Source organism: Hyperolius riggenbachi, chromosome 4 (genome assembly GCF_040937935.1).
Source record: "Hyperolius riggenbachi isolate aHypRig1 chromosome 4, aHypRig1.pri, whole genome shotgun sequence".
NCBI lineage: Eukaryota > Metazoa > Chordata > Amphibia > Anura > Hyperoliidae > Hyperolius > Hyperolius riggenbachi.
The window spans coordinates 468,820,858-468,846,959 of NC_090649.1; the positions used below are offsets into that span (position 1 = coordinate 468,820,858).

Below are 26,102 nucleotides of genomic sequence, written 5' to 3' on the forward strand. Positions count from 1 at the left end.
GACACACACATAGATACAGACTCACACATAGGCACACACAAACAGACACACACATAGATACAGACTCACACATAGGCACACACACACAGACACAAACATAGATACAGACTCACACATAGGCACACACACACAGACACACACATAGGCACACACACACAGACACATGCATAGATACAGACTGACACATAGGCACACACACACAGACACACACATAGATACAGACTCACACATAGGCGCACACACACACACAGACACACACATAGATACAGACTCACACATAGGCACACACACACACACACACACACAGACACACACATAGATACAGACTCACACATAGGCGCACACACACACAGACACACACATAGATACAGACTCACACATAGGCACAGACATACACACACTACATCTGAGGTTACTCATCTTCCTCGGCCTTCTCAGGCATTGCATTTCCAGGCAAGTCGTATAGACAGCCCTCGCTGCTCCTTCCCCAGAGAGTCAGAAAATGAGCTTTCCACATAGACTGTGTTTGAACTCTGTGTATTACCAGATTATTTATTTTGCATCTCCAGCGTTCATGAAATATTATCCACACACAATTCCTCAGAGTAACCGTCGAGGGCTTCGATTTTTTTTCCCCTTCCTCCTCTTGCATCTGCCGGAGTGGATACCGCCATAATTCCCGTCTATCATCACACAATGAGGAGTGCTGATGAGAAATGAAAGCCTACGAGAGTTGCCGTAACGGTCCTAGCAGCGAGATGCAGATACCGGGCGGGCTATGAATACACATGCGGTAAATGGCACCGCAATGTGTGTTCATGATAAACTGGGTCATTGCCGAATATCTTCTTTCAGAGTTTAATATAGGAAGCCGGGCCTGAAATGGAGTTGTGGCGACCAATAACTCAAAGGGTTCTCCATTGGATTGTGGCTGAAAAGCCGAGGATGAGCATTTTTCCTAGTGATTTGGCGGTGTCATTACATGACTGGGGATAGGAAATGGCAGCAGATAGACTGTAGAACAACTTATTTTTCTTGAAATTTATCAGTCTGAGCCGTTCGCTCGCTGTTTTTCTTTTCCTTTTTAAACTTTCATAGTGCGGCATGTTGATCTGTTTCCCCGACACGTGTCTAGGCTTGGAGATACCAAGTGTGGGAGGAAAGGGGAGCACCAGATTGAATGGAAATAACAAAAGTTATTTAAAGTAAAACTCCACTTTAAGGCCTTGTTCACATTGAGTTCCGCTCCTGTTAGTGCTGGGCTTTATTTTTTACGCATTTTTTTTTTTAGATTCCCGGCGCTTGGGTGGGCGTTGCGTTTTTGTGAAAAGTGCTTTTCCCAAGCGTTTTTTAATTCACCCCCTGACGCAAGTCAGGAAGTGAACTCTTTGACCCAGAAAATAATAAATACAATGTATTAAACGCAATCGCTGCACAAAGCGATTTTTTTAGCGTTTTGCGTTTTTCCTATACCGTCCATTGAGGCAAAATCACCTCAAAAATGGCCCATGCACCGCTTTTCTGATCGGAAACGAACCACTCAGATGTGAACTGTCTCATAGAGAATAATGGTGTAAGCCATATATGTCAAACTCCGGCCCGTGGGCTAAATCTGGCCCTCAGAGCCATTAAATTTGGCCCTCAAAGGGTTCCCCCACTTTGCATTATGTTTGGCCCACTCTAGACCACCAGGGAAGCTATACAGGAGGTGAAGCCCTAGAACACTAGGGACGCCATATGTGGGAGGTAGGGTGAAAGCACTAAACACTAGGGAGCTGTATAGGGGAGGGTGGGGGACTATTTAGGAGAGTGAGGAGCACCACTAGACACCGGGGATCTATTTAGGAGAGTGAGGACCACTAGACTTCAGACTTCAGGGAACTGTATAGGGGTTGGCAGGAGGCCATTAAGCACCTGGTAACTTTATAAGGGAGGGAGGTGGCCAGTAGACACTGAGATTGGCCCGTGACTAGGTCCTAGTGTACAATTTCGGCCCACTTTGTATTTGAGTTGGTGTAAGCACTTCAATTTTGAAAAATCGCCAGCACTTAAAAAAAAATCACAAAGCGCCTCTAGTGTGAACGAGCTCTAAAAAAAGAAAAATCTTGTTTGATTCAAATTGATTTAATTTTTATGAAACTCAGATCCCAAATCTAGGCTATTGCATGCTTCTATTTTTCGTTATGCATTTATCTCGTTTAATAAAATTATTTCTGATTGGACGAATGTCTTTTTTCCTCCTGATGGACAGGTGCCTTTTTTTTTCAACCAAGCTAACTGTATTTCTATGATTTCTCTGTAGATATCAATTTTTCCTGTTTTTGTTTTTTTTCCCTTGAGATTACTGGAGTATTACTGCCACAATTTGGCTGTCTTCTCTTTACTATATGTTAAAAGTACAATTTGTGAAAGTTAATTGTTATTTCATGTGTTAATAATGTTAAAAAAAACCTGGTGTGTCCATTGTCCAGGAATATTTTAATATATATTTTTTAATGTTCTCCCCAATTATTTTGTCACCCTTGTACCTCGTGTCCCCATGTGTCCTCCTGTGCCTCCCATGTGTCCTCTGGTGTCTCCCATGTCTCCTCTTCTGTCCCCCTTTGTCCTCCTTCGCTCCCCCCCATATTTTCCTCCGTTCCCAAGTGTTCTCCTCCCTGAATAGAGGAAAGCAGCGGCAGCACACCTCACCTAACCCATCGGAGCCCATGGCGATCAGAGACCTCTCCTCACTGGGGATGCTCATTCGGATTCCGCGGAAATGCAATTTCCGATCGGAAATTGCATTTCCGCATCGGAATGCGGAAATCTGTAATGCAAGTGCGTTAGGCGGATTTCCACCGGAAATCGCGGAAATTTCCGCTGGAAATCGCGGAAATTCCCCCCGACTTTAACATTGATTTTCTCAAAAACTATAAGGTCTTTTTGAAAACTTTTTTTTGCATCTTGTTCACAAGATTCAGTTTAATAAACCCTTAAAAACCCTTGGTGTTTCTAGGACTTACGGGGGCTTTGCTATTAACCGCTAAAGTCGGCGGATTTTTACTGTAATGTACAATGCAGAAAATCTGCATCTGCCTATTTTCTGCATTTACATTACAGTAAAAATCCGCCGACTTTAATGGTTAATAGCAAATTTTCAGGGTTTATTTAACATAATCTTGGAATGCGGAAATTGGTAGCGGAAAGCGGAATCGGTATTTGGCAATGGCGGAATGACCGCGGAATCGGAAATTGGCATTTCCGACCATCCCTACTCCTCACCCTCACTGCTCCCCTAGTGCCGGCTTCTGCTAATCACATCAGCAAAAGGCAGAGGATAAACAGGAGACGGAGGAGAGCCAGGCAACTGGTCCAATATAGCTTAAAAAGAAATAAATATTGCAGCCTCTGTCTATATCCCTCTCACTTCAATTGTTCTTTAAATTAAAAAAAGAAAAACTGAAGTGAAAAAAGTCACTCACCTATGGATAGGAAAGGCTCTAGATCCTATTGAGCATTCCCTGTCCCCTATCAGTCCCCTCGTTCCAGCATTGTCACCAATATGACTTTGAATGAGACGTGAAACAGCCTTAAAGAGGAACTCCAGTGAAAATAATGTTTTGGCAGTTGGAAACCCCTGTAAACAGCTATTTCCCACAATGCAGCAAGGTTCACAGACAGGAAACTGCCAAGAGTACGTACTCAGATTTTCTTGTGGGAGGGTTTCACCACAATATCAGCCATACAGCGCCCCCTGTTGGTCTGTTTGTGAAAAGGAATAGATTTCTCATGTAAAAGGGGGTATAAGTTACTGAAAGTTCAATTCTTGTTTGGAATTTCTCTGTAAGTGACAGCAACAGAGGCATTGCTAGTATCCTTAGAGATCTGAGGCACATTTGGGCACTCCAGTTGGAAAATGGGTGTGGCCATGCACCAGAATGTGGGTGTGGTCATGGGTGGAGCCACATTTACATGAACTGAACAGCGGTCTAAGTAGGCCTGCTCAGGAAAATGTTGCGTGAAGCCTCCTCTCATGCAGCATATCCCATAAATAGGCTGCGACTCTGTTTCTGTGCTGGCTGGTCTGGCTTTCTGCTGGACAGGCTTGCCTGATCACATTCCCTGACCTTCTAGTGGACCCCTTCCCATGCTTCCATGGGGCTCTCATTCAGGCACCACAACTCCCAGCATGCCCATATAGAAGAACCACAGCTCCCTACATGCCCCCATAAAGGCATCACAGTGCCCAGCGTGGCACCCCAGCACCCACTATATCCACATAGAGGCACCACAGCACCCAGCATACCCCCAAAAGATGCACCACAGCTCCCAGCATGCTCGCCATTGAGGTACCACAGCTGACTCTGCCTGGAGGACATCCAGGGCACCCCAGAATAGATCCAGGGCACGTGCCACTGATCTTTGGGGCTAGCGACGCCCCTGGACAGCAACATAGGAGAAAAGTAAATTACATCACATTTTACTCTGGGAGAAATTTACTTTTTATTGATGTGTTTTCATAAATTTTAAATTTTAATTTTTTTTGTGATAGTGGTCCTACAGTTCAGACAATTAGTGTATAACATATAGTGCACACTTAAAGTGAACCTCCGGACTAAAAATCTACTCAGCAGAACTGAAAAGGCTTGGTGTTTCTTTAACAGTTTCACAGCATCAGAACTTTGTTTTTCTTACCAAAGCATCATTTTTAGCTGCATTTTTAGCTAAGCTCCACCCATCAAAGAAAAAAAGCCCGGCCGTTTTTTCCCTGATGTTGTGCAGAGCATAATGGGATTTCCTATGTTGTTATTCACGTTGCCTAGCAACTGGGAGAGGCGCTCAGGACACAGGACAGTGGGAACTGTGTCTCATGCTCCCTGCCACCTCCTTTCAACCAAAAAGATGGCTGCCATCATGAAATCAAACGTTTGCCTGTTCTTTTAAAACAGGGTGGGTAAGAGATTATATTACCTATCTGTTTTAATTAATATAACTAATGTAACTTAATGACAGTATGTTTGTTTAGGCTGGAGTTCCTCTTTAAGTTTTCTGCCTAGGGTTTAGTTTTAAAATACCAACACCCGTGCCTTGTATAGTATAACATCTCCAAATACTACAGAGGGATCTGGTCCGTTGTGTATTGACGGGAAAGAAAAACAGCAGTATTTTCCTCCTACACTCACCCCAAGGACGCTCTAAAGATGCGTCGCAGAGATTTCATTTTTCCCTGAAATAATCAGCCTGAGATTTCTCACACTTGTTGGGTTTAGCGGAGTTTTGCCGCAGGCTTGAATAGTTCCTGAACGTGGAATGTGGATGCGTACATCTCCATTCAGAAACCATTGTAACTTTATCCCCTTTATTGTTATTACCCCAGTAATTCACGCATATCACCGCAGACAACATTAAGCAGTGATAAAATGAAATACTTAGTCTATTATTTTATGCTGTTACTTTCAAAGATAGATTTTTTTTTTCTTTTCAATCGAGCACAATTTTAATTTTTATCTCTAGATTGCGCTACGTGTTTGAATGTGATTTTTATTCACCTTATGGTAGCTAATCTAATAAAGATCCAAAATGGCTTAAAATGGACCTGAACTCTTGCAAAGGGCACAAGGAAAACATAGAGAAATCCCCCCTCATCTGTGACTAATCACAACTGTAATTTGATCTCTCCGCTGTGTCAGCTCAGGAATCTCAGCAGTCCTCAGCAAAGCAGCTAACTTGTAAGCACAGGATGTTAACCCCATGTCTACTTCCATGAAAGCAGGAAGTAACCACACTGCAGATTTATTGCAGGATTTGTATCAGCTGTAACAAAGAAATGTTTTTTCTTTAAATGTTATTATTGCTATTGCTTGACTTTCAGAGCAGAAAGAAAGTTCTGAGTTTTGGTCCGCTTTAAAGGAGAACTCCATCAACACTCATTGGATAGGACACTAAGGGCTTGATTCACTAAGACAAATATAATGCCTTATCAGAGTTAACACGCCTCATCAGAGTAGCATAGTGAGCGCTACAAACGTATGCCTGCTAATTGGCAATGATGAGAGCTCCACTCATCCTGCCCTGAGCCCCTGCGGGTCCAACCACTTTAAAGGACATTATCCCCGCACTTTGATTGGCCCAATAGGCTTCCTGTCAAGTTTCCTGTCAAGAGACAGGCAGCCTATTGGACCAATCAAAGTGCGGGGATACTGTCCTTTAACGTGATTGGACCCGCAGGGGCTCAGGGGCAGGACGAGTGGAGCTCTCGTCATTGCCAATTAGCAGGCATAAGTTTGTAGCGCTCGTTATGCTACTCTGATAAGGCGTGTTAACTCTGATAAGGCATTATGTTTGTCTTAGTGAATCAAGCTCAAAATGTAGACTGATATGATCAATGAACACGATAGCTGAAGCTCAAGATAGAAAGGAGTTAGGACTTAATTAACACCAATAAGCACCACAAATACTGTGCTCGTACAAGAAGCGTAAGTCCAGCTTTGCAAGCAAAACCACGTAAAAGTCTAATATAGACAAATAATGATGGTGGGTGCGCTCTTCCTGGATGTGTGCACCATCAATCAAGTTCCTTTAAGTAAATGGATAAGCGCTCAACTGTGCTTGCACATCATTAGCAGGCGAAGTGAAATAAAAGCCCCCCCCCCCCCCCCCTTCGGGGAAAGACTCACCAGATTCTATGGCCTTCTGGGCCCGACTCAGCATCCGAGGTATAGGCCACCTCTCAGCCTCACTGGCATTCCACTTCCTGATACTACGGGGTCTCAGTTCAATTAGTTCCACGAGGAATGCAGCAAGCAGCACACGTCAGACGTTCAGGACCTGGACAGCTCCATAGCAGAGGCAGCCCACACAGATCGCAGACAGTTCAGCACCTGGACAGCTCCACTCAGTACAGAACTTGTGGAGACTGTTTTATGTTTATTATATCCTGGTTTCAGCATCAGAACACACTTCTTACAGCTGTATATTGCTGTATATTGATATCTAGCTCCGCCCTAAATGAACTTTCCGCAGAGGTCACCTGCCAGTACTGAAGATGCTGCCACCTCAGATCGGCAACCAGCCAGACCAGCACACGGCAACCGCACTGTGAATTTAAATGCATTTCCTGCATTGGACTTAGGGGAAAGACGTAACTACTGCTGGCGGCCGAATTACGCTGTTTATAAAGTAATTTGGGCCCAAATTACTGTCTCAGTGTCGCTAAAGCCGTAATCCACAATACGGCCTATAGCAGGGCCAAAATCTCCAGTGCTGTTTTGCGCAGTTATGCCCTTCTCTTCCATTCCACTTGTAAGTGCAGCGGCGCTGTGTAAAAATATGGACCTGCTCACAATGCGTCAGGTGTCCTCTTCCTCCTAGCAACCACTCACTATGTGCTTGCCCCCTCTGGCTCCCAATCACATGACCTACATCAGAAGCTGGGACTCTGGCGGACCACAGACATTATTTCAAACTGAATCTCAATAATTGATGTAACTTGGATGATATTTTTGTCTAATGTATTGTGAAGTTCTTTTCAAGAGAATTCGTAGTAGAATGGTAGCCATAGATAGTCGATGGATGAGAAAATTAAATCCTGTGCTGCCGGTAGATACTTCCATCATATGGCCAGCTTTCATTTAGGATCCTTCAATTGTTCAAATCAGAAGCGGAGCTATTCTGGACTTACCGGTAGTTGTCAGAGTGAGCAGCATCAATGCAAGCTAGCCAGCCTAGAACTCTAGCGTAGTGGAGATATTTTCTCTCAAGTGACGAATCAATGCTGCTTCTCTCTGGCAATCTGATGGACAACTATGGGTTTGGCAGATGCCAGGAGAACGGTACTTGCCTGACTGCATTGTTCCGAGTATAAAGTTTGGTGAAGGGGGGGGTTATGATGTAGGGTTGTTTATCAAGGAGCAGACTTGGCCCCTTAATTCCAGTTAAAGGTACACTAAATACTTAAAGTGAACCTCCAGACTAAAAACCTACTCAGCAGCACTGAAAAGGCTTGTTGTTTCTTTAACAGTTTCACAGCATCAGAACTTTATTTTTTCTTATCCAAGCCTAATTTTTGGCCGCACAGAAGCTAAGCTCCGCCCCATCAAAGAAAACTGCCTGGGCATTTTTGTGCAAAGCATGATGGGATTTCTGATGATGTTGTTCTCGTTGCCTAGCAACTGGGAGGGGTGATCAGGACACAGGACAGTTGGAACTGTGTCTCATGCTCCCTGTCACCTCCTTTCAACCAAAAAGATGGCTGCCCTCATGAAATCACAAACATTTGCCTGTTCTTTTAAAACAGGGTGGGTAAGAGATTATATTACCTATCTATTTTAATTACACAAAGTTTAGGAGGAGCACCACATAGGAAAACAATTGGTGTGCCACGATCCAAGTCTCAGTGTCCAAAGAGACCACCAGCAATCAATAAATCCCAAGGGATCGGCACCACTCCAAAGTAGTATCAAACAAGCTCTATCTATTTTAATTAACATAACTAATGTAACTTAGTGACAGTATGTTTGTTTAGGCTGAAGTTCCTCTTTAATGACACCAAGATATTTTGGGCAAGTTCATGCTCCCAACTCTATGCGAACAGTTGGAAGATGGCCCCTACTGTTCCAGTATGACGCCAGTGCATAAAGCAAGGTCTATAAAGACATGGAAAAGAGAGTTTGGTGGGGAGGAACGTGACAGGACAGCACAAAGCCCTGATAAAAACATCTTTGGGATGAATTACAGCGGAGACTGCAAGCCAAGCTTTCTTGTCCATTTTCAATGCCTGACTACACAAATGCTCTTCTGAAAGAATGGTCAAAAATTCCCATAGACCCACCCCTAGGCCTTGTGGAAATCCTCCCCAGTAAAGAAAGTCCACTAAACATCTGGATCCTTAGGTGCATTTTAATTTATTGAGGTGCAAAAAGTACATGCAGGTAATGGGGACAGCAAACATAACTCCACAGTAATTTATGGGTTTCTGGACCCTCTGTAGCCCATAGCGTATTACTCTAAGCAAAAAAACGCATTACCTACGTAACATGGTTTGAGAGTATTGTGCAATCTGCTCTACTGAAAAGCCATACATACCGGTAATGTTTTACTACTAGTAAATATGACCCAGTAAGAATTAATTCAAACTTAACGGCTTTTATCTCTCAAAGGACTACTATCACAAAAAAATCAAAAAATACATGTAAACACATATAAATAAGAAGTATGTTTTTTTCCCCAGAGATTTCTCCTTCGTTGCTGTCACTTACAGTAGTTAGTAGAAATCTAACAGAACTGACAGGTGTTTGACTAGTCCATCTCTTCATGGGGGGTTCTAAATATTTCATTTATTTCATGTATTCTTTACAAAAGCACTCCTTAGAAAGGATCTCTACAATGATGCAGGCCACCCCTCCTACCTGTTTGCACACTATTCTGGCAGTTAAACTGAGCAATTGCCATTCAACAAGTACTTTTGAAAATAAAGAAAACCATGAGAATCCCCCACACGGAGATGGGCTAGTCAAGAAAAACTGTCAGTATTGTCAGATTACTACTACCTACTGTAACTGACAGCAGCATAGGAGCAAAGTAATGTATGGCTCTTTTTTACTCTGGGAGAGGTACTTTTTATTTATGCGGTTTCATGTATTTTACATTTTATACTTTTTCACGATATTGGTCCATTAAGAAGCTTCTCTTTATTTCTTTGATGTAAGATTACAAAAAAATAGTTTGGGTTATCACCTTAAAAGAACTTCAAGGCTCCAGGCAAAATGAAGTGTATTTAAAATTTTCATATTGTGGAATGCCTTTGTTTTGAACTTGAACAGCCAGAAAAAAAAAAAACTTCCGGATTTTCCATGTCTTCTGACTCTATCCTCGTTTGTTTCTCTGCATTCCACTTATTGCTATGCAATGATGGCTTCAACTTGTGGCTCAATTATTTAACTACATGCACAGTCATAGCTGACCCCTCCTGATCAATCGCCAATCCATAAAGGTTTGACTGATAAAAGAGCCAATTAGATTTAAGCAAATTAACGGACATCACCAATGTCAACCTGTTTTTAAAAGGTAGCTGGTTTCTGTGCATACCAAACAGGAGCACGATGTGACCCCCATAAGAGGAAAAAACACCCCATTATCGCTCACACACTTTCTGGGATAACTTGTTTAATGTTTGCTTTGTATGTTAGGACATTGCATTGTTAGGTGCAGATCTTTGTTTACTATATCTAGGCAGAGGAGTGTGTGAAGCCTAGTATCCTTAAATGACCTTTTTTATTCCTTGCAATAAAGTAGACGACACAGAACAATTATATTGTGCTTTTCTCCTGGCGGACTCAAAGGCTGGAACTGCAGCCGCTAGGGTAGGCAGTAGCGCTGTTATGGAGTCTCTGCGCGTGGAGCGCGGCGTCCTACCAAACAAGCCGGCCGCCGTGAATCGAGACCAGTCCAGGGTGTTTATGCCTGGACTCTTACGGGTGAGCTGATCATTTGGAGGAAAAGGGGGTGAGCAGATCCGGCTGCCCCCCACCGCGTACTTGCCGACGCGCTCTGCTGATCTCCCAGTTACTGAAGTCCGAGACCCATCAAGTGTTCTTGGACTACACGCCGGACCGGATCGCACCCAGGGGGGTCCCCCTTTGTGGATTACAATTGGTGCAGCCTGCCTGTGCGGCTGATTGAGTAGCCAGGTGAAGTATCTCAGTTAAACTTGCGATGGACATCTGGAGGTCGTGAGTATGAGAACCTACACACAGTGAATATATGATTTAAAATGTGCCAGTTCACTTGAATGAGACATTTCACGTCTATTTGGAGGACACTGGACACTTTGCCACAGAATCCTGTGTGTTTTTGAATCTAGGCTGTCCCTCTTCCCACAGGCGGACTAATCCTAGTGCCACTGATGGGGTACCCCGTAAACATCTGCATGCGTATGGTGTGAAGTGTGTCAATGTGGTCTGGATGTTGGCTTGGTTTTAATTGACAACAGCGCTGTTGCTTTTATAGCTCCGTGTGCATTTTCAGTCGGTCTTGCAAATATGTTTAATTTATAGTCAATAAAGTTTTCTATTTTGCATTCACCGTTGAGTCCTAAAGAGCCCTATGTTAATTTAATTTGCATCCACAAATAAGGTTCAGGACCACTGCCCAACCTGGCAAAGGTGATGTTTATTTACCTACTTATGTCCCTAACCTTTCCCCATACCCTATCCCCTCTATACACTGTTATGGAGTCTTGCCCAAGGTCTCCTCACTGAATAGGTGCTGATTTACTGAACAGGAAGAGCAGAGATTCAAACCCTGGTGCAGTGGCGTAGCAACAGGGGGTGCAGAGGTTGCGACCGCATCGGGGCCCTTGGGCTAGAGGGGCCCCGAGGTGCCTTTCCTCAACCACAGTATTAGCTCTCTATTGATCTTGTGCTGGTAATAATCACTTCTATAGATGCTTTCAATAGTGGTAATCATTAACAAACTGCTCCCCATCCTTTTCCAGGTTTTGGTGCACCGTATTAATTATGTATAGAGTGCTTGGGGGGCCCCAATGTAAAACTTGCACCGGGGCCCATAGCTCCTTAGCTACACCACTGTACTGGTGCCTTTAACCAGTAAACTATCCAGCCACACTAGTAAGTATGGTAAAATGCTCACATTACAAGCAACTGATTATATTAAAGACAGAATGAAAAATATAATATGCGCTAAAATAATAAATCAAATCAGACACCGTCTGCCCCCTGGTGGTTTGAGAACGCTATTTGCAAAGAGTTATTTAGCACCCATGGAGCCCCGGAAGGTGAGTTTGTACTACATCCACTTCCCATCGCTGCCATAAATCTCTGCAATGGAGGGGTGGGTGGGCATGGAAGGGAGCCTGAGTAGAGTAACATTTTATTATACCATCTAGGTGATTCTGGGTCACTATGAGCTGTCCAGGTATTTCTTAGTACTGGTCTAAGCCCAGGGCCGGATTTGTACTCTTTACCCCTCTAGGCCGCTGTCACCAGCCACCCCCCTTGAGTATAGGTAGTGAGATGACCCCTCCCCCCCCTTTCCCTCCAGTATAGGTAGCCTGATGACTCCCCATCCAGTATAGGTAGCGAGATGACCCCTCCCCCCTTTCCCTCCAGTATAGGTATCTTAATGCCTCCCTTAATCCCTCCTTTTCCCACTCCCCCCCACCCCTTTTCAGTATAGGTAGCCAACTCACCTTAACACCACAGCAGCCGTCAGTGTCATTAATTTCTCCACTTGTCTCCAGTGCAGAAGCCTCCTCTTCCTTTCCATCTCCAATGCTGCTCAAGTCCATAGCTGCAGGCCACAATGCAAACGTGCACAGAGAGCAAGGTGGCTGCTGCACAGGCGGCTAGCAGCGCTAGCCTGTTCTCCCTGCATTGCAGGATTTGCAAGCTTGGAAATTCTGCAACAGTTTAGCCTGCTGCTTTGATGCCCTTGCTCCTGTGATGCCCTAGGCCATGGCCTAGATGGCCTTGGCCTAAATCTGGCCATGTCCAAGCCCATACAGTCATATCAATCCATACCTGATGAGGACAAAGAAGTCAGACACAGGCTGTCTGCATGTTGGGTTGATGTGGCGCTGTAAAAAGTATTAGCAATAGGCTCACTATACACCAGCAGTTCTGAATGTGTGCCTAGCTTTCAAGTGTATAAATAAGCAAATTGCAACTTCGGGAGTGATGCATCATGGGAAACCACAGTTGGATTGGTGTGGCCCTGTAAAATTTATTGGCTCAATATACACCAGCGGTTCTGGATGTGCAGCCTGGCATTCAAGAGCATAAAGAGATGATTTGCATATTTGGGAGTGATGCATCCTGGGAAACCACAGTTGCTCACTTACAGCTGAATTATCGCAAATACCTTCTGTTTTACGAAGGCAAAATGACTCTTTACACACACCTGATACGACTAAATACACAATTATTACCTTCTTAGAGGAGACTAAGACCTAAAACTTATTGTAACATCCGCTGTCAGGGCGGCTGTGGACACACAGGGTGGTTCCGCATCCGCCTCGCCTCCATGCTCAGGGACTTCACCCGTGCCTCTGGCATCTAGTACGCCGAGGACGGGTCTGTCATTGGCACATAGGGCTGCTGTATCGCGCGGGAGCGCGCGGAGACAAGACCTTTATGCAGGGAGGAGGCGCATCAGCTGACCAGCTGGTCGGCTGACGTCAGAGGTGACTATCAGCGCTCCGGATTGGCTGATTGGAGTGGGCACGGCCGTGGGGTCTCCTCTGCTTCAAAAGCCTTCGCTGTTCACTCGCAACTTGTCTGCTGTTGCAAATACTTATGTGCTAGCGCTCAGACCTTAGATAGTATCCGGTGTGCTTTGATCTGTGAGGAAACCAGGGATTTCACACAAGACTAGGATATTATTAACATTTGTATTGATATATTGTATATGACTCTTGCTACCCTCTGACTCTGCTCTTTGATTACCGTTCCTGTGCTTCTGCCTATCTGATTCTGTTACTGAACCCTGCCTGATATCTTATCATTCTCTTGCCTGTCGATTCTGTACTGTACCAGCTCGCTCGTTACTGACCTTTGCTTGTCTGACCTCTCTACTCACCAGTGAGCCCTTGTCACTGGTGAGGTGCTCTTCTGACAGTACCCACCAGCTTCTCTGGTGAGGTAAAGCCAAATTGTCAGTTATTGTGCAGTGATAGCACTCACCAGCTCCTCTGGTGAGGTGAAGCCAAACTATCAGTTATTGTATGGACAGTACCCACCAGCTCCTGTGGTGACGTAAAGCCAAACTGTCAGTTATTGTGTACTGAATGTACTCACCAGCTCCTCTGGTTAGAGGGAGTCAAACTAATCAGTTACTGTGTTCTAATAGTACCCACCAGCTCCTCTGGTGAGGTTTTGCTACTCATTCTGTTACTGTTGCACCAAGCACTACATATTTAATTGGTCTTTAGCTATACTTGTATTATTGGTGATGCTGCAGATCACCACATAATCAGGTATAACGCCTGTATTATTGGTGATTCTGCAGATCACAAATAATCAGACATCTGTGTTGCTACACCAATCGTTACACTTATCTTTTAATAATTAGGAAAAAAAAACATTGGTTGTACCACTATAAACATTTGTGAAATGAAAAGGTCAGTGGATTGAGGTCAGTGGATTAATGGTTAGTGACCTCAATTCACACTGCTAATAGCCAATACAAAATCACCCTACATAAAAACACCCCTACTTGTTTCACCCCCTTAAAATGGGGGCTTTGTCAGGGGTACAAAAAAGTGCTTGTGCAAGAGTGCCTAGTGAATTGAGGTTAGCTGGATTAAGGTTAGTGGTTTAATGGTTAGTGACCCCAATAATTAGCAATAGGGGTCACCTCAATTTACACCGCTAATTGGCAATAAAAAAAATCACCCTACATAAAAAAACCTTACATGTTTCACTCCCTTAAAAGGTAATAATCAGGGGTAAAAAAGTGCTCATGCAAGAGTACCTAGTGCTAAAGTTCATTAATCTATACACATAATATAGTTCACATATCACATATCGACAACCTTTCGGCTAAAGTAGCAGCCAATCGATCACTCTGATTGCCCTTGCAATTATAGAGAGAGGTTTGGGAAGAGGAGGGGCAGGACGTCATCCACCTCCCCACTCACTTGCCTGACTGCAGTTGGGTATTTCACACGTCATACCTAGAGGTATTAGAGGCACCTACACTCTATCCCCTATGCTATCAATGCATTTTGTATTGACCTGAGGAAGCTGGCCATGACCCATGAAACGCGTTGTCAGATTGCTTTTTAAATGAAAACTTTTTTCCACTTGAACTGGTGTCTATATCTTCTAGATAGGTAAGCAATTACCTCTCTTTTTATCTTATATATATTTTTTTATTTAAAAATACTAAAATAGAACACACATTGGGCACCTCCATCCTACCCATTACCAGTCAGACCTCCTTTGGAGGTAATAGCTTTGCAGACCGTCCAGTATCCAGCAGGACCTGGAGCAGGGACGGTTAATTCCCTGCAGGCCTATACGGTATTTGCAGGAACTGCCACCCACCTTTGTGAGTATATTATGTTATATTCCCTATACCTGGCGATACTGCAGCATTGGGCTCCCGGTCTCTCCATACTTCTCACCTAGGTATTCTTGGCCATTACAGGAATCACCAAAGAAAAAACCCTATAGGATCCATTGCTGCCCGTTTAGTATGTTTAATTGTAGTAGGACACTTCAGAACTGACACTTTTTAGCAGAATTTTCAAGTGTTTATCTAATACAGTACAAAGTATATTCAGAATATTGTTATTTTTATTCAGAATATTATGTTGTTCTTATCACCTGACTGGCCACAGAGTTATTACAACAGCATCATTTCTGCCAAAGTACACTTTTAATTAGTGTATTCCTCATATTGATAACGTACATTTAGCTGTGAGCCTAATGCTGTGTTTTCTCGTATAATTCTTCTAAATGATAATATACACCCTGGCCATTATATAAAAGGCAGCGTGAGCTGTAGTCAGTATAACTAATGATCTAGGCTATTAACTTATCACAAGGTCATCAAATAAAAGCCGCCATTCAAAACTTATTTAACTTTATTCCCAGCCGTAAACAACGACGCGAACGCTCCGGCTGTCCTTAGAATGGGCCTTTACCAGCAATTATTCTGCATTTGATATATTTTCTGAGCGCTTCCCAATAGTCGTGCCAGCGTTCCGACATAAAAAGCACTGCAACGGTGCCAACGCCAATAAAAATTCACAATTGCTATATAAACTATGCATTCAGGGGAAACAACACTGGAAATAAATATGTTCAGTTCATTGGAAAAAACATTAAAGATTCATACAAATTGCCTCGGAATGGTTATGTAGTTTTGGGTCCGTGACAGCTTGTCATGCATTAAATGTTTCCTTCTCGCAGTTGTGTGCGGTTAGTGAATATTACTTCTATCTGCTGCTAGTGAACAGGAATACCGTAGATTAGAGTATTTTACTGTCATCTAGCACTAATGTTTTGAAATATCAGTGTCCTGAGTAGGGTTGATCAAAACAGATGAATTCCGATTTCACCGATATTCGGCATTCCACGGGAAAATATCAAATTTTGTGTTCCGATTTTCCTGTACCAAAGGCAAATTGAAGTCAATGCGGTCAATAGTTCTGCTGATGCAAAAACTGGCCTTGTAATCGAGAGTTTTCAGTAAACACGGTATTAACACTGTGAGGATTGGCTTCTGAAACAAGAATTTTCAGCAGTGATACCAACAAGATGGAAATCAGGGAATTCCCGGAGCGTACATATAAAATAGCCGCCAGGAGACTTGGGCACAGGATACAGCCGATATACGGCTTACCCTGCTCCTGCACAAGTCCTGGCGGCATTAATTACTATTCCCCCTCCACGTGGATGGTGGGAATGATGTAATTCAGCATCCAGCCATTGCTGGCGGACAAATTACAGTGTTTTCAAAGTAACTTAAGCTCCGTCTTCTGACTGTGCTGAAGTTACTCAGTGTGCACCCCTATAGCTTTAATTCCTACTACGGCCTGTGGTGACGCCGGCTGCGCCCAAATCTCCTGAGCTGTTTTAACAACGTTCGTCCCCGGAGGCCACATTAGAGTGGCAGAACGAGCGGGTTTCCACATATAGTAGTTCGGGGGTCCATGAGACTAAGGCAGGCAATCCAAACAATGTGAAGCAAGCACTCAGGAGAGGAAAAACGATGTGCTCTGTACTTTTGATACAATAAAAGAGCTTTAATACAAGAATGGTGCTGACTCAACTAAAGATGGTGAGACCAAGGCAGGGGCTGCTCATCCGGATTTTGCAGAATTGAAATTGGAAATCGTCATTTCCGCATTACCGCAACTTGGTAGTTTTAACCGTATTAACTCGAGTGTTTGGCCAGTCAACGCAAAAGTATTTGGCTAGTCAGAAAATGCAAAAAATTACCCCCCAAAAAAAGACTCCATGGAAATCAGAAATTACAACTCGGAAAGCAGAAATCAGAAATCCACAGAATTGGTAAATGGCATTGGCGGAAATCAGAATTTCTGAGGAATCAGAAATTGGCATTTCCTACCACACCTGGTTCAGGGTCTATGGCTAAACGTATTAGAGGCAGAGGATCGGCAGGACAGGCATATAGATATGGCATCCTTCACCTCCTTCTCACGTCAGGTGTATTTAACCAATAGTCATTATTGCCTGACTAAAGCCAAGTAAACAATTTTTAATACCTCCAGTCCAGATTTTCTGTCTCAGGTAAGTTCTCCAGAGGTCTCCAGCTTTTGTAAAACATAACCTCTTTTTACTAACACAAATAGATTGAAATCCACATTTGCAGTTCATGAATTGTTTCAATTCTCTTTAAAACAGGATATTTGAAATAGTTAAAAATATTTTGATAAATACAAATGTGTTATCGTACAAACCTGCAGGGGGCATGGTGATGTTGACTGAGTCACTGATCACATGACCTTGGCTATTCGATGCATTCACCGACACGTTGTAGCTGGAAAATGGAACCAAATCATCAATCGACATCCACTTTTGATCGTCTGGACTGGAATAGTGTCTTCTGGAGTAGGTAGTGTTATAAATGTCTTCACCTGTTTAAAAAAAATTACTTTCATTCAGGACAAAAATTAAACAAGTCCAAAAAGTAAACCAAACAAAATCAGTGATAGCGAGATATTTTCCGTGATCACATATTAGCTGTGATTTACAAGCATTTTTCACTATTCGGCTTCAGTATTCAACGCCGTGATCGATTTTGGATCACGGAAATTGGCCACGGAAATTTCATGATTACAAATATTCGGAATGCAATCACGGTCATGATCACAGGGATCACAGTAAAAATTAATTTGTGATTATCTCCTGCCGAGTTAATAGCAAAGTCCCCTTACATGGTAGGAACCAGGCTTGCTCAAATCCGAATTCAGGAGATACCCGGATAGTTCTATTCGGATATCTCCCAGTAAAGCTGTGCGGGTTGGGCAGGGGGGGGCAATCTTACCTGTATGACGTCTTCTTCGGTCCGTCCCTGGCGCCTCCCACGATGTGCTCCAAGAAGACGTCATACAGGTAAGATTGACCCCCCCAAACCCCCTCCCGGGTACCTCCCGAATTCGGATTTGAGCAAGCCTGGTAGGAGCACCAAGGGCTTGATTCACAAAGCGGTGCTAACAGTTAGCACGCTGGTGAAAAGCCCCTTATCACACCTAAACTCAGTTTAGGCATGATAAGTTTAGGCGTGATAAGTTTAGGCGTGATAAGTTTAGGCATGATAACTATAGCACCAACTGGGTTAGCACCGCAGTGCACAGCTGATCAAAAGTTTTGCGCTAGCAAAGTCTGGTGTGCGAAACGTAGCATAGAGTTTAATGGCACTGCTTTGTGCGCGGGACTTTGCGATCTAAACTTATCACGCCTAAACTTATCACGTCTAAACTTATCATGCCTAAACTTATCATGCCCAAACTGAGTTTAGGCATAATAAAATGGTTATCACACCTAGGGCTTGATTCAGTAAACGGTGCTAACCCAGTTAGCACGCCTAAAGACTTTGGGCGTGATAATAACTAGGGTGCTAACTGGGTCAGCACCGTTTACTAAATTTACATCGCGCGCAAAGTCCCACACTGAAAACTTTGCGTGCCCACAGCGCGGTGTGCGCGAAATGTCGCATCGCGATGCGACAAAAATGGTGCGTTGATGCGCCTATAAGGACGCATTGCGTGCGACTTTAACGTCACATGGTGCGACATTAAGGTCGCACCCAATGCGACCTTATAGGCGCATCGGGTGCGCTGTTTTCGTGGTGCACGCGCAAAGTTTTGCGTGCGGGACTGTGCGCGCGATGTGAATTTAGTATAGGGTGCTAACCCTGTTAGCACCCTAGTTATCACGCCTAAAGTCTTTAGATGTGAATTTATCATGCCTAAACTAACTTTAGGCATGATATAGGGCTTTTCACAGGCGTGCTAACACTTAGCACGGTTTACTGAATCGAGCCCCTAAAGTCTTTAACTGGGTTATCACCGCTTTGTGAATCGAGCCCCAAATTTGCCAGATATGTAAAGAAGAACAGTGGGAACAAGAGGAAAAAAAATTCAAAAAGACCTTATCGTTTGAGAAAATCGATTTTAACATTTCAAAGGAAAAAAGTATACATTTAAATGCGGCAAATGACAGTTCAGCTATACACCTTAGTATAGCTGAGAAGCTCGTCCTATGCAGACATATAGCTGCTGCCTCCCAATGTCCTCCCCACCTGCCTTCACCTGTCACCCTCACCTAGCCTGGCTAGGTGAGGGTGACAGGTGAGGAGGCAGGGAAGACAAAGGACGCATTCTCAGCTATACTAATTAGTATAGCTGCGCGGGGGGCATCGTGTGTGGCGTTGGGGCGGCGAAGATATTCAATCAAGTTAATGAAGATTTCAAGATTAGAGAAAATTGGCGTGGAACATTTCCGAGGATATTGGCGTGGGAACTTTTTTTAAAGGTACAGGTAAGTATTTATGGTTAATTTAGAATAATAAAATACCTTTATTCGTCGTCGTGTTTTTATTTAATTTAACCATAAAACATGATGGAAATCGGTAAGGGGTACTTTGTACCCCTATACTAATTTATCCTGGGAGAGGGGGGCGGGCATCTGGGGGTCCACTTCTTAAAGGGGACTCCCAGCTGCCACCATGAACCCCCCCAGGGAGTCGTCGCCCCCACCTCCTCCTGGGGCACTGGAGGTGGAGAAGAGCCCCTTGTCCATGGATTGGACAAGGGCTCCGGGGGAGAGGGCAAGGCTTGCCTCTCCTCCAGAGCCCCCCCCCCCCCATACCATGGACAATGTGGGCTGGTATAACTCAGCCGGCCGTGACTCCGCATTCTGGCTATCCCAGCCTGCATGGGGGACAAGTCATTTTTTTTTTAATTTCCCACTATCAGCACACAAAAAAATTATTTTTTTTTAAATATTGTTTTTTAACATTTTAAATTTTCTGTTGCTAGGATGTAAGGGGCCTTTGCTATTAACTGCTAAAGTCGGCAGGAATTGTTTCACTAAGAACTGTCATTTGCCGCATTTTAAATATATACTTTTTTCCTTTAAAATTTTAAAATTGATTTTCTCAAAAACTATAAGGTCTTTTTGAAAAAAAAAATGTCCTCTTGTTCCCACTGTTCTTAACATAGATGGCAAATTTGGTGTTCCTACCATGTAAGGGGGCTTTGCTATTAACTGCTAAAGTCGGCGGGTTTTGGCGGCTTTTTAATAACGAATACTTTTTTGTTTGACATTTTAAAATCGTTTTTCTCAAAAACTAAAAGTTCTTTAATTTTTTTAAGTTGTAGCCACATCTCACATTTATAATCCAATCCATGCAATTTTGGTGATTTTAGCATGTATGAGGGCATTGCTATTAGCTAAAACGCTTTTCCGTGATCACAGCTATGAATTTCCGTGATTGCCTCATTCACGGGAAAAATCCGGGTCGAATTTGTGAGTCTGTTTCAAATCTGGAAATTAATCACGGAATTTCCAGATTTTTTTTTTCAACCACAGCCGAATAGTCAAATCCGTAATTGTGGGGTATCCGAGCACCACTGCAAAAAATTAGCAAACCCATCTCAATGCATAGTTTATCTAATTACCACATATGTGACTTTTGCCTTTTTGGTGACAAGACAACTGCTTGAAACCGAGGGAAAAATAAACTGATGAGAAACATTTGGATCTGTCGTCCTGCTCCCCTGGGGGGGGGGGGGGGGGGGGATATCTCATGGTTTTATTTTATGTATACACATTTACAAAGTAGACAATGTTTTATTGTCTCTGCTCAATTGCAATGTCTCAAGAGTCCCAGAGTGAAAATACATGGACTATTGAACTTTTTATAAATCCCTTGCAGTCAGAAGCCAAGTTATCTGCTTAGGAAAGTGTTTAATAGCTGTAATTTGTTTTCAGTGAGGGACGCTATAGCCAGACTGGATCCCTACTAGAGAAAAACTGTCAGTTGCATAGCTGAATATTAACTCTTTCAGGCAGGGGAAAAAAAGGAGCACAGCATAGGTGTATGTATGCCTGCCACTATATATACACGTCTATCTCATAACATCACATGTCATCTTGGGTACGCTTTAAACAGTACCTAAAGTGTAATTTAACATCTTCCATAAACACAAGAACTTACTTAAAACTGCTAGACTGTCAAACTTTCATATAACTATTACTATTTGCCAGCAGCCGATCATAAGAACTGCTCTCTGACCAGACCAACAGGAAGTTCCGTTTTAATCCAGAAGCTGAACCCTGCTCCAGTCACCCATGGTCATCCAGTGATGCTGCTGCTACCACCTGCCTTCCTTGAGAAGGAATGGGATGGTGAGAGGGGAGCCATATCATTATAAACTTGTGAGGATAGAAGGAGTAGCATTTGGCTTCTAGAGTCGAGAAAGGCATACCAATGGTTATTGTATAGACTAACTAGCTGATTGCCCGGCGTTGCCCGGGTATGTATCTGGCTGGTGTCGGCTCCACCTACTTTTTCCAACCCTAACACGCAATTACTCAATGACCAAGTTTGTGAGCTTTGCCATTTTTGGTATCAATAATTTGCATTGAAATGAAAAAAAAACTGATTGGCTGTTTGTGGCTCCACCCCTTTTCTGAATTTGAACCCCAGTCACCCAATAACCAACTGTACCAGGTTTGAGGCCTGTGCCATTAACCGTGCAAGAATGGTAGCAATTAAATTTTCCCCTTGAAAAGCAATAGGTAAAGTTTGATCCACTTTTGTAGGCTCCACCCACCTTTCTGAATATTAATCCCAGTCACCCAGTGACCAACTGTGCAAAGTTTAAAAACCCTGCCATTAACACTGTAGGAATGGCTGCAGTTTACATTTTTCCAGTGAAATTTGTATTTGTCTCCACCCACTGATGACCCGGCGTTGCCTGTGTATGCATTTGACTGGTGTTGCCTCCGCCCACTTTTTAACCCTAACACACAAACACTCAATGACCAAGTTTGTGAGCTGTGGGGTCCTTGGCAACAATAATTTGTGTATTCTCATAGAAATTAAACAAATCAGATAGGCTGTTTGTGGCTCTGCCCCTCTCCGGCATTTGAACCCCAGTCACCCAATAACCAACTGTAGCAGGTTTGAGGCATCTGCAGTGTAAAAATGGCAGCAATTTAAATATTCCACTTAAAAATTAACAGGTGAATTTTGATTGGCTATTATAGGCTCCACCCACTTCCCTGAATATTAATCTCAGTCACTCAGTGACCATCTGGGCAAAGTTTGGGAACCCTGAAATAAACAGTGTAAGAAGGGCTGCAGTTTACGCTTTCCCAGTGAAATTTGTTTTTGGCTCCGCCCACTTTTTGTAACCTGGACACAAAGTCACTACTCAATGGCCAAGTTTGTGAGCTTTGGGGTCCTTGGCATCAATAATTTGTATTTTCCCTTGAAATGAAACAAATCTCATTCACTGTTTGTGGCTCTGTCCCCTTTTCTGAATTTGATCCCCAGTGACCCAATGACCAACTGTACCAGGTTTGAGGCTTGTGCCATTAACAGTGCAAGAATGACAGCAATTTTAATATTCTCCTTGAAAAGCTACATGTGATTTTTGATTGGCATTTTTAGGCTCCACCCACTTTTGTGAATATTAATCCCAGTCACCCAGTAACCAGCTATGCTAAGTTTGAGAAACCTGCTATTAAAAGTGAAAAAGGGCTGCAGTTTACAATTTCCCTGAAAAATCTGTTTTTAACTCCACCCATTTTTTGTAACCTGGACACACAGTCACTACTCAATGACCAAGTTTGTGAGCTTTTGGGTTCCTGGCATCAAAATTGTGCTAATGGAAGCAGTTTATCCAGCAAAGAAATCTGGCTGTTTTTAGCTCAGCCCCTTTACTGAATTTGAACCGCAGACACTTAACGACCGACTGTAGCAGGTTTGAGGCCTCTGCTATTAACAGTGCAAGAATGGCTGCAGTTTCAATATTCCCTTTGAAAATCAATAGGTGAATTTTGATTGGCTCTTGTAGGCTCCACCCACTTTTCCGGATATTAATCCTAGTCACCCAGTGTAAGAAAAGCTGCAGTTTACATTTTCCCATGTAAAAAGTGAGTTGTTTTTGGCTCCGCCCACTATTTCTAACCTTGACATACAGTCACTTAATGACCAAGTTTATGAGCTTTGGGGTCCTTGGCATCAATAAGTTGCATTTTACCACTGAAATTAAACAAATGTGATTGGCTGTTTTTGGAATTTCAGAATTTAAACCCCAGTCTCCCAGTGACTGATTGTAGCAGATTTTAGACCTCTGCCATTAAGAGTGTAAGAATGGCAGCAATGTAAATATTCCCCTTGAAAATCAAAAGGTGAATTTTGATTGGCTGCTGTAGGCTCCACACACTTTCCTGAATATTAGTCCCAGTCACCCAGTGGCCAACTGTGTCACATTTGAGAACCCTGCCAATATCAGAATGGCTAAAATCAATCTAACAAATCTGATTGGCTGTTTGTGGCTCTACCCTAGTGTTGGGCGAACAGTGTTCGCCACTGTTCGGGTTCTGCAGAACATCACCCTGTTCGGGTGATGTTCGAGTTCGGCCGAACACCTAACGGTGTTCGGCCAAACCGTTCGGCCACATGGCCGAACTAAGAGCGCATGGCCGAACGTTCCCCGAACGTTCGGCTAGCGCTGTGATTGGCCGAACGGGTCACGTGGTTCGGGCCCGAACGCGCTCTGATTGGCCGAACGGTCACGTGGTTCGGGTAAATAAATACCCGAACCACGTCATATCTCCGCCATTTGTCTGTGGGTTTAGCTTTGGGTAGGCAGGCAGGGTAGTTCGCTCTCCAGCCACGCTAGCCAGGGTCCCCCCCAGTCATTGTGTGTCGCTGCTGGGAACAGTAGTACACCGCTCGCTCAGCCACACTATATATAGCATTGTTTACTGCCACTGTGTACCTCGCTCAGCCACGCTATATACATAGCATTGTGTTTTCTGACACTCTGTGTACACGGCTTAGGCTAGTCTGACTAATATAGCATTGTGTGTACTGCCACTGTGCACCTCGCTCAGCCACGCTATATATAGCATTGTGTGTACTGCCACTGTGCACCTCGCTCAGCCACGCTATATATAGCATTGTGTGTACTGCCACTGTGCACCTCGCTCAGCCACGCTATATATAGCATTGTGTGTACTGCCACTGTGCACCTCGCTCAGCCACGCTATATATAGCATTGTGTGTACTGCCACTGTGCACCTCGTTCAGCCACGCTATATATAGCATTGTGTGTACTGCCACTGTGCACCTCGCTCAGCCACGCTATATATATAGCATTGTGTTTTCTGACACTCTGTGTACACGGCTTAGGCTAGCCTGACTAATATAGCATTGTGTGTACTGCCACTGTGCACCTCGCTCAGCCACGCTATATATAGCATTGTGTGTACTGCCACTGTGCACCTCGCTCAGCCACACTATATATAGCATTGTGTGTACTGCCACTGTGCACCTCGCTCAGCCACGCTATATATATAGCATTGTGTTTTCTGACACTCTGTGTACACGGCTTAGGCTAGCCTGACTAATATAGCATTGTGTGTACTGCCACTGTGCACCTCGCTCAGCCACGCTATATATAGCATTGTGTGTACTGCCACTGTGCACCTCGCTCAGCCACGCTATATATAGCATTGTGTGTACTGCCACTGTGCACCTCGCTCAGCCACGCTATATATAGCATTGTGTGTACTGCCACTGTGCACCTCGCTCAGCCACGCTATATATAGCATTGTGTGTACTGCCACTGTGCACCTCGTTCAGCCACGCTATATATAGCATTGTGTGTACTGCCACTGTGCACCTCGCTCAGCCACGCTATATATATAGCATTGTGTTTTCTGACACTCTGTGTACACGGCTTAGGCTAGCCTGACTAATATAGCATTGTGTGTACTGCCACTGTGCACCTCGCTCAGCCACGCTATATATAGCATTGTGTGTACTGCCACTGTGCACCTCGCTCAGCCACGCTATATATAGCATTGTGTGTACTGCCACTGTGCACCTCGCTCAGCCACGCTATATATATAGCATTGTGTTTTCTGACACTCTGTGTACACGGCTTAGGCTAGTCTGACTAATATAGCATTGTGTGTACTGCCACTGTGCACCTCGCTCAGCCACGCTATATATAGCATTGTGTGTACTGCCACTGTGCACCTCGCTCAGCCACGCTATATATAGCATTGTGTGTACTGCCACTGTGCACCTCGCTCAGCCACGCTATATATATAGCATTGTGTTTTCTGACACTCTGTGTACACGGCTTAGGCTAGCCTGACTAATATAGCATTGTGTGTACTGCCACTGTGCACCTCGCTCAGCCACGCTATATATAGCATTGTGTGTACTGCCACTGTGCACCTCGCTCAGCCACGCTATATATAGCATTGTGTGTACTGCCACTGTGCACCTCGCTCAGCCACGCTATATATAGCATTGTGTTTACTGCCACTCTGTGTACACCGCTCAGCCAGACTATATACCGTTGTTTACTGACACTCTGTGTACACCGCTCAGCCAGACTATATACCATTGTTTACTGACACTCTGTGTACACGGCTCAGCCTGACTATAAAGCATTGTGTGTACTGCCACTGTGCACCTCGCTCAGCCACGCTATATATATAGCATTGTGTTTTCTGACACACTGTGTACACGGCTTAGCCTGACTAATATAGCATTGTGTGTACTGCCACTGTGCACCTCGCTCAGCCACGCTATATATAGCATTGTGTGTACTGCCACTGTGCACCTCGCTCAGCCACGCTATATATATAGCATTGTGTTTTCTGACACTCTGTGTACACGGCTTAGCCTGACTAATATAGCATTGTGTGTACTGCCACTGTGCACCTCGCTCAGCCACGCTATATATAGCATTGTGTTTTCTGACACTCTGTGTACATGGCTTAGCCTGACTAATATAGCATTGTGTGTACTGCCACTGTGCACCTCGCTCAGCCACGCTATATATAGCATTGTGTTTACTGCCACTCTGTGTA

At 43.9% G+C, this 26,102-nt stretch overlaps 1 protein-coding gene across 7 annotated transcripts in view; it reads right to left on the reverse strand.

The window, feature by feature from the left end:
* Positions 1-26,102, reverse strand: part of USH2A (usherin) — a 1,078,291-nt gene that overhangs the window by 447,518 nt on the left and 604,671 nt on the right. For all 7 annotated transcript variants that reach the window (XM_068232882.1, XM_068232881.1, XM_068232884.1 and 4 more), the window contains one exon: positions 17,432-17,608. In XM_068232882.1, coding sequence (XP_068088983.1) covers positions 17,432-17,608 — 177 coding nt within the window. The remainder of the gene's footprint in view (positions 1-17,431; positions 17,609-26,102) is intronic.